This window comes from Rosa rugosa, chromosome 3, assembly GCF_958449725.1.
Source record: "Rosa rugosa chromosome 3, drRosRugo1.1, whole genome shotgun sequence".
NCBI lineage: Eukaryota > Viridiplantae > Streptophyta > Magnoliopsida > Rosales > Rosaceae > Rosa > Rosa rugosa.
In genome coordinates, this window is record NC_084822.1 from 20,002,451 (window position 1) to 20,012,246 (window position 9,796).

A 9,796-nucleotide genomic window follows, 5' to 3' on the forward strand; every position below is an offset into this window, starting at 1 on the left:
ACGACACATCAAAAATGAAATTGTATAGAAATAGAGTTGTGCATCTTTTGTTAATCGATCAGCATATTTCACTGTATCATTTGAGCAGAAGAATGATTAATCTGCAAGAGTTTTATGTGTTCTGCAGCTTTGCATTAGAATTATGCATGCAATGGATAAAGTAAACCAATTCTTTTCTCTAATTTAAGCTCTGATGTGCCCTTTGACTTCGTAGTATCTCCTCCCTTCTAACCATATTGAGTCCAACGATGTGTCTTTTAGCTCATGGCTCTCATCTTTTTCCCACCAAATCCCAGGCCTGTAATCATTTAAAGTTTTGATGCAAAGCTGTGAGTCTCTCTGTTCTAATTGAAATTGAATCCCGATCTGATATACCTTTCATAACTTACGTGCTAAATAAGGCTGAGAGATGTAGATGAAGCAAAGACACTGTTCTTTTTGCTACTCACAATCTCCAGCAGTAAAACTCTGTAAACATGTGGTTCCTATGCTTAATCATTATGTATTTTCATGTTAGAGGGCAACTGATTGCTTTTGGTTTCCAAATAATTATGAATCAATATGTTTTTGACTCTACATGACACCATGATATTATCATCTATGGAAAGAATATTTAATTACTTGATAAATTATCAAGAGGGAAAGAAACAGAATGATAATGTACCAATGTGACAATGTTCTATATGGGTTATTTGATGAAGTAGCTAGGGAGATAGTTTCTGGCTGTTTAAACCTGTTTATTCGTGTTTGCAGTTGTATTAGACATTTACAAGATTAGGTGTATCACCTGGAAGTGTCTCTTCTTACAATGTAGAACAAGAAAAAGGCTGGGAAAGTGTTCTTTTACTGCATCAGGCCACAGTTTGTGATGGCTACCTTGGCGTAAGGGGGGTTGAATCCTCTTTCTGCCACAACAGCTCTCTTATCTCCTGTCTGCGTGATTGGCTAAGACCTTCAGAAGCTGTGTTCTTTCAGATTTGGGAGCTTGTCATATTTCGAAAGAAGATGGAGAGAGAGAGACATCATGGTTAGAAGAAGAGGAAGAGGAAGAAGTTTGTTTTTCATCATCCGTCATAGCTTCAATTTGGTTGAATAAATTATAAAATGCAATAAAATGCCTGAGTTCCTCTGATTTTCCTGAGTCCTTGATGCTTTGTTTTTTTTCGAAACTTGGAAATTGAGTACCTTATTATGAGAGTTGCTAGGTCTGAAGACCACTAAATGCTGAAGAATGGAGTGGATTTATGTTATTTGGTCAAATAATGTTCAAATGTAGTGTTATGAACCTTGGTTCCAGGTTGTCGTCAAATAGCACTGGTTGTGGTATATATATATATATATATATATATATATATATATATATATCAATTTCACTGATTTAGTTTAATTTTGAGACATTGAACTGTAAGAGTCGGTATGACATATTAGAATCTGCTTCTTCTTGGCCCCGTGGCCGGTATGCTTAAATAGATTCAGCCGTGTATGCTTGAGCTGTTGGTTAATTTTATGCATCTGATGATGTTTTTCTGTTTAAAAAGGCATATAAGTTAGATTTTGGTAAATGCAGAAGTGATAGGTGTATTGTTTTGTTGTGTTACTAAATTGTCCTTGCAATTCGATAGAAGTGGTCATTATATGTTTTATCTGTCGGAAGATTTAAGGCTATTTGTACAAGACTGCTGCACATTAAAGTTTTGTTATGACGTAGTTTCCGAGGCCGTGGCGGCTATAGGTCTAATGGGCCGATCCAGGCAGCTGCTTGAGTTGCAATATGGATGGCATTGAACATCCTGCAAATGGCCAGTGTGTACAGATGGGAGCCTTTATTATCCAATCTATGTTTTCTATATTATCTTTATGCATGATGATCATTGTAGACCTAGTTTAGAGTCCTTTGAGGTAATCCCTCTTGTTTTGTCGTGTAGATGTAGGTGACATGTTTTTAACATCTGGATTGATCAGCGCATTCTTTTATTATTACGGGAGAATTTTGTTGTCAAAAAAAAAAAATTGCCTGCAGATTTAAGTTTTTGTCTTTTTGCAATAAACAATAATGTTGAATGCAGAAGAACATGTATAGCGTTTATGTAGAGCTGGATTAAATTAAAGCTGAGCTTGAAAAGCTCAGGACTGAATACAATAGCAAAGAAGAACTATCTGATAACTTGATGAAAGCAAACTGAACAGCTCGGCAAGGTCCAGGAGGCAAGTTTGAACAACCTTGTCGCGGCTACTTATTTATGTATAAACAACCTTCTATTTGTTTATCTATTATTCTTTTTTTACAAGATAAGGTTTTTTTTTTTTTTTTTTTGAAACAAGGGCCGGTGTGGCTGCCCTCAAACCTTCATAAATGAAACCGTCAAATACAAGGGGGGGACAATGAGCCTAAACCCCAGATTACAATAGACACCTAGAGTACATCCCGAACAAAAATCAAGAGACTCTACTAAACAATTGTATTCAAAAACGCACCAACTAGCAAAGAACACGCTCCTGACGGTTCTAATTGCTTTTTCCCAGCGGTGACACAACAGAAAGATAACTGGATCTGCAACTGTAATACAGCCAAGCATAAAAACCATTCTCACAGCTTTCCTATCATGTTGCCACTGGAAAATACATCCAGTGGCACCAAGTCTCACCCTGCCACTAGGAGGCAGCGACCATTTGACAAAGCAAGGAACTTGCTGCCACCCTAGAGCAGACAAGGCACATTGAGTGCACCCACAGGCACAAGGCCCGACTAGCCCTACACAACGAATGCAGAGACTTATTGCTCGCAAACTGCGCAAAACAACTACACAACAAACAACAGTAAAAGAAACACTGCAGAAAACAGAAAAACACCAACCAAACAAAACTAACAACAAAAGGAGGCCCAGATAGCCAGGCCCAAACAACAAAGACCGGCCCAACCACCACTTCCCAGAAGACTCCAGCGCCGCCATCCACCAAGGCCTCACCGCGATCCACCAAGGCAGCCGCCCGTACCTGCACCCCCCGCCATCCTCCCACCTTGTACCGCCCCGCCGCCACAACTGCAACGACACACCACAAAGCCAACCACACGAGATCCTGGCCGGCGTCCGAGATCTAACTCCGAGAAGCTCGTCACTTCCATGAAATCGAGAACCCAACCACCGCCAAGAAACCATCCTTGGCCCAGACACCTGCAGCAACCGGCAGATCGAGCCCCGCCGGCAGATCGCACCACGCCAGAAATCCGTGGCAGCTCCCACCCACGATCGACGAAGAGAAGAAACCGATCTGGAAACTCCGCCCCGATCCAAGTAGAAGCTGTCAACCTCCATCCCTGAGCCAGATCCCCGCCATAAAGCCTCGCCGCTAGTCTCCATCCTCATCCCCTCCCGGACCGGAACGCAACGGCAGGGGGCCCACCGGCGTTCGGCCGGGAGAGAACGCGCTCGAACTCTCTGTTTTGGTCTCCGCGCGTGAGGCGCGTTCTATTTTTGTTTTCTTAAACGTCGTTTATCTTACAGCTTGTTCTGTACTAGCCAGACAAGATAAGGTTAATATTCCTAAAATCTAAAAAACCTTCTTTCTTTATTCTTTACCACTAAATCAAGAGCTGGTTGGTCGGTCTTTTTTTTTTTTTGGTTAAAGGTTGGTCGGTCACTTCTACCCATTCGTTGGTCAATGTGAAATGCTCTTTCGGTGGTCACATGACTCATCAGTCCACTTTGTCTAGAGGCAAAAGTTAAGAAAACAAAAAGAAGTTGAAAACTATTGAGGGGAGAGCCCCTTCTTCATTTCGCCAGCAATCAAACAACAACTCAGATCTAATGGCCATCCAATTGAGAGCTTCTTCCTCATTCTCTTCTGTTCCTTTTTCCACCCGTTCATACACACACGATGTGTTTCTGAGTTTCAGGGGCGAGGATACTCGCTACGGTTTCACAGGTTATTTGCACAGGTCTTTGGTTGAAAGGGGGATCAAAACCTTCATATATAGATGATCAGCTTCCAAGAGGAGAGGAAATATCAGAAACACTTCTCCGAGCCATTGAAGGATCAAAGCTCTCCCTCATCGTCTTCTCCGAAAACTATGCATCCTCAAAGTGGTGTTTGGATGAACTAGAACATATCCTTGAATGTAGAAGATCAAAGAACCAAATGGTTCGGCCAATCTTTTACAAAGTGGATCCATCGGACGTAAGACACCAAACAGGCAAATTTGGTGAGGCAGTTGGAGAGCACGAACGCAGATTCAAGGATGACATGGACAAGGTGTTAAGATGGAGAGCATCTCTTTCAGAAGCAGCAAATTTATCTGGGTTGCGTTTCTCGGGCACCGGGTATATTATGCATGCACTTAATCTAGTAAAAGTTTTATGTTGTTCTATTGGTGTGTGATTATTATATATACAATACTGTTCTTTTCTGAAGTAGCAAGGTTTATTTTATTAAATGTTTCATTTGATTTTAACACGGCAGGTATGAATATGCATTTATTGATAAAATTGTTGAAGAGATTACCGCACAAGTAAAAGAACCTATCTGTTTGGATATGCCAAAGTGCCAAGTTGGGCTAGACTCTTAGGTAGGACGTATACTTAAAATGTTAGATGTTGGCGGAAGTGATGTACGCATGGTAGGAATATGGGGAATTGGCGGAATAGGGAAGACAACAATTGCTAAAGCTGTTCACAATACAATTGCCCATAAGTTTGATGGTAGCTGCTTTTTGGCAAATGTTAGAGAAGGTCAGAGCAACATGGAGGTTTAGTCAACCTACAAAATATTCTTCTCTCCAGCATTGTGGGGCAAAAAGAATTGAAAATAAACAACATTCATGAAGGAATCACTTTGTTGCGTGAGAAGTTGAGACATAAAATGATTCTCTTAATTGTTGACGATGTGGATAATTTGGACCAATTATAGAAATTAGCTGGGAGAACTGATTGGTTTGGTCACGGCAGCAGAGTTATCATAACAACAAGAGATAAGCATTTGTTGATTGCTCATAAAGTGAAACCAATATACAAGGTTCATGAACTAGGTCATCATGAAGCTCTTGAGCTCTTCAGTTCAAATGCATTCAAGGATAATAAGAATTTAGATGATAATGAGAAATTGTCAGTTACTACTGTTGTTAAATATGCTCAAGGCATTCCACTTGCACTGGAAGTTTTAGGTTCATATCTATGTGATACCTCTATACATAAATGGCGCATTCAAGATATTAGATGGTTTTAAAAAGAATCCTCCTAGGCGCATTCAAGATATTCTCATAATCAGTTATGATGGACTGCAAGATACAGTGCAAAACGTTTTCCTTGACATTGCATGTTTTTTCAAATGTTGGAAGAGAAATGAAATGATACAAATACTTGAAGGTTGTGACCGCATCAACCCTGAGCATAGTATTAAAGTTCTCGAAGAAAAGGCTCTCATATATGTTGGTGGAGATGGTCAGATTTGCATGCATGATTTGCTGGAAGGGATGGGAAAAGATAAAGTTTTGCAAGAGTCTACAGAGCCCGGTGAGCGAAGCAGATTGTGGCGTCACAAGGATGTGCAAGAGGTTCTAACAGAAAACACGGTAAGTAGTTCTCATATGCTCAGATTTATATATATAGACACATGGAATCAGGTCAGAGTGATTCTCTATGTGTGTTGTTTATTTTAATTTGACAACCAATATTTGGATAATATGTACTAGGATTTTCTTTTCAATTGTTAAAGAGATTAAAAATCAAACAGTTGCAATTTATTATTTGAGTACTTGTTTTGCTAATACAATTACCTTTTCCATACTAGGGAACAAGCAAAATTGAAGGCATGATGGTAAAGATGCCCAAAGAAGATGAGATACGCTTGAGTCCTAAATGCTTCAAAAAGATGAGAAATCTTAAAATTTTTATAAACGTCAATGGACAGATTTGTGGAAAGGTTGATTATTATCCGAATCAGTTGCGGTTACTTGATTGGCCTGACTGTCCACTGAAATCTTTGCCCTCCAATTTTAATACGAAGAATCTAGTTCGACTTAGTATGCCTTGCAGCCGCATCTCACGTTTTGGAGAAGGATTTAAGGTATTTATGAATTTTCAGGAGTTTAGTTTATTAAAATCTTTACACCTTACCAATTTTCCATTTGATTTTTTCTATGACAGAGTATGGAAAATCTGAAATCCTTAAATTTGAAGAGATGTGAATTCCTAGCATCAAGCCCAGACCTGTCTGGAAGCCCAAACTTAGAGTTTCTGGATCTAAGTGGGTGTAAAAGGTTAGAGGAGGTTCACCCTTCGGTTGGATCCCTCAAAAAGCTTGTTAGACTGGATCTAAGTTGGTGTGAAAGGTTAGAGGAGGTTCACCCTTCGGTTGGATCCCTCAAAAAGCTTGTTCACCTCTATCTTCAAGGATGCTCTAAACTTCGGATGCTACCTGGCGAAGTCAACTGGAGATCCCTCCAATACATTAATCTTGACCATTGCAGAATGCTGGAGAGTTTTCCTGAAATTGTGGGAGAGATGAAATACATGACATCCTTGCGTCTGTGCGACACTGGCATCAAAGCTTTGCCTTCATCCAAAGAGAAAAGAAAAGAGAAGTGTAGGAGAAAACAATGATAGCCACAATTAGCTAGAAAGCCAACATGACTACTCTTGAATTATAACTCCCACAATTACCCAAATCTTGAATCTTGTAGAGGTTGAGCCCTTTGATAGATCCTTGAAGCTTTGTGTGAGTAAATCCTTGAAATCCCTAAAATAAAACTAAAGAAAAGAGGAAAAATGGAGGAGAAGATGGGGAAGAGAGCAGCCCAAAGGGCTGCCTCTGTTTTGTGTGTGGTGCGCGGCGCTCTCTGTTCTCTTCCTGCTCAAGGGTTAATTGAATATATATGTGGGTTGCTGAGGAGGAAAGGGCTGATGAATGGATGGCTGGGATTGAAGAATAAAATATGGTCAGTGTGGTATGTGGCTCGGATTCGTAAAGAAGAGAGAGAGAATTGTGGTTGATTGATGGGTGGCTGCTATGCGTGAAGGAAGAGAGAGTGAATGAGAGAGATAAGGTCATGTGAGTGATGTCACAAAGGTAAAGAGCACGTGCTGTGCTTTGGATTTCATAAGCATAATTAACCAATTGGTTAATTAATTGATGCACTGCCACATTTAATTAACCCTTTTTTTTTTCTTTTCTTTTTTTTCTTCTCTTTTTCCTTTGCTGTCGTTGACCACAGTTGACCAGGTTTGTCGAAAACTCCTATCATCTTCAATTTTATATCAATTTGTCTCATTCCGGCGACTCCGCTTATTTTCTGTAAAATAAATAAAAATGAATTAATTACGTAATAATTGGCTTGAGGATTACTTATTTATAGTGTTTTAGATACAATTACATGCATAGAAATGCGTGTAATCACACCCCCACACTTGAACTTTGTTGTCCTCAAGCAAACTAAATGAAATCTAATCCGAAAATCTACCAACTCAAACATAAGTAAAATGCGGTATTAGCCTTTCCAACCATAACCCTCGGAGAACTAATTATGTACATGACCATGAAGTAGATGCAAGCACAACATAAGATTTTCGAATTTGTAAGGCAATTAAGATGCACATGTAATAGATGCTCAAGTATATGCATGTGTTGACCATGTGTCAAATCAATCCACCACAATCAAATAGGCATATAGAAGACCCGACATAACCCACTAAACTCACATAGGTTCACTAAATATTACCGCTCAAGTGTTTAGGGGCTATATGTGTTTCACTCAAAAGCAATTTCATAACATGCGCCGCCATATGCTTGCTCTTCGATCTCATCTCCGCTGGGTAGCCCACAACATTCAAGATCAAGAGGTCTTTTATTTGGTTGTAATGGGGCTAAGGGCAAGTGGCTAAAAGAAATGAAGGATAAGGAAATACAAAATCCATAGAAGTTGATGAAGCAACTCTCTATTGTAGAGATATATGACTTTTGCTTTCGAATGCTAACACACTTACTCTAAACCCAATGTACAACTCACACTACACTATACTATAAACAAAAAATAATACTAGCTATTTTTTTTTTTTCAACACCCTTTTTTTTTTTTTTTTTTTTTTCTTTTCTCTCCTTTTCTACTTTCCTTTTCCTTGAACTTTCTTTTTATTTTCACAACTTCTTCTACTTCTTTTTTTTTTTTTTGAGAACTTTCTTTTCTATACAAATCACTCACCCCCACACTTATTCTTTTGTAACCTCACACTTTTGACTTTTTCTTTCTTTTGAAGCACTCAAACATAAAGTCATTCTCTCGAATCGCTTCACCAACTACCATGGAAGGGTAGGATAAAAGTGTATAGGCTAGGTAGGAATTTGTGGTGGTAATGAACAAAAAGGCTAAATATAAAAAATAGGCTCAAAGTAGCAATCTAGTGGTAAATATCTTTGGACACATGCTTCTTTGGCCATGGTGGTATTAACCTAAAATGCCTCAATCCTTTCTATCCCATCGCAAGCTAAAAGTAGCCTCGAGAGGTCTCAAGCAAGTTCTAGATACGCAATGTCATGAAATTGTACACACATGAAGAAAAAGTGAATGAACAATGCATACACTATAGATATAGGCACAAAAGCTCACAAATAAGGGCATGCAAGTCAATCAAATCATCTATATGCTTCTCTAATTATGATGAACCAACCTAACCATAGGCTATGTGCACACATATAGTCAAGCATAGATCACATATACGCTCAATTACAAAACAAATTCAAAGTCCTAGATCATGCTCAATCTATCCACAATCACAACAAGTTAAGTCCATGGCTCGTCATTGGGGTTGGAAAAGACATTAACCACTAAAATATAATTACAATAAGCAATCTAACTTTTTTTTTTTTTTTTTTTTTTGTTGTTGTTGTTGTTTAGGGCGCCCGAGCCCTCACCCCCACACTTAAAACCAACATTGTCCTCAATGTTGTAAAGTGAGCTCGAAAGCTAAAATCCGTGTCGGATTTAGGCATGAGAGTGAAGTTCAGGCGAAGGCACAAAATTTAACTATGAAAATGGAAATCTAAATGCGGAGAAAAGATACGGAAAACCCCCTTTGTAGACCCTCCATTGCTCACGACCCTTGGAGAAGACTAATATGAGACACCAACCTCAAGGCACAAGGCCTTGACTTCCTTAACGTATGCTCCATAATAGCTCTAGGTGCTCATGTAAAGATCAACTCCATCGAAAAAGATATAATGTCCAAAGAGCCATGCGTCACAAATAGCCCATCAAAGAATAAGGACAAAGATCCTCCATTAAAATCATAGGCTTGGCCACCTCCAACACACCTCACAACAGCCCTATAATGGCCTCCATTGAAGAATTGAAGTGCAAGAAGTCCAACCACCCCGAGTGAACAAAACTAGTGAGTGCAGAAAACTTCCAGCAATGACCTTTCTGTCTTCAAATGCCCATATCTCATATTCAGAAAGAGACAAAAAAGTGAGACCACTTGGAATGGAGAGTAGACTCAGAGATATTTCTATCCATATAAAGGAAGCCACCTATCTCCAATTGAGATGAAAACTATAGCTGGTCAAAGTTGCCAGCTTGTAATGAATTCTGCTGCTGACCCTCAGTCACCAAAACTGCAATATCTGAAGCTCCAGAGGCGCAAAGAGGATGAGGCCAACGGGATATAAAACTAGACTCATGAAGCTACCTTCTATTAAAATTTCACTAGAAAATTAATTCTGAGTCAAAAGTCGTTGGCCTCCAAACTCACTGTTGTGTTCTGCAGTTTCTGCTGTGCCCTGTTTCTAACCTCTGTCACTTGGAACACTA

General features: G+C 39.4%; 1 protein-coding gene and 1 pseudogene across 1 annotated transcript; both read left to right on the plus strand.

Annotated features, from left to right (window-relative positions):
- Positions 1 to 3,806: 3,806 nt before the first annotated feature.
- LOC133737397 (disease resistance protein RPV1-like) lies at positions 3,807 to 4,564 on the plus strand. Its single transcript, XM_062164959.1, has 3 exons — positions 3,807 to 3,924; positions 3,977 to 4,319; positions 4,459 to 4,564. Exons 1-3 carry the CDS (start codon positions 3,807 to 3,809, stop codon positions 4,562 to 4,564), a joined length of 567 nt encoding a protein of 188 aa, XP_062020943.1.
- Positions 4,491 to 6,804, plus strand: LOC133740028 (TMV resistance protein N-like; annotated as a pseudogene).
- Positions 6,805 to 9,796: the final 2,992 nt, after the last annotated feature.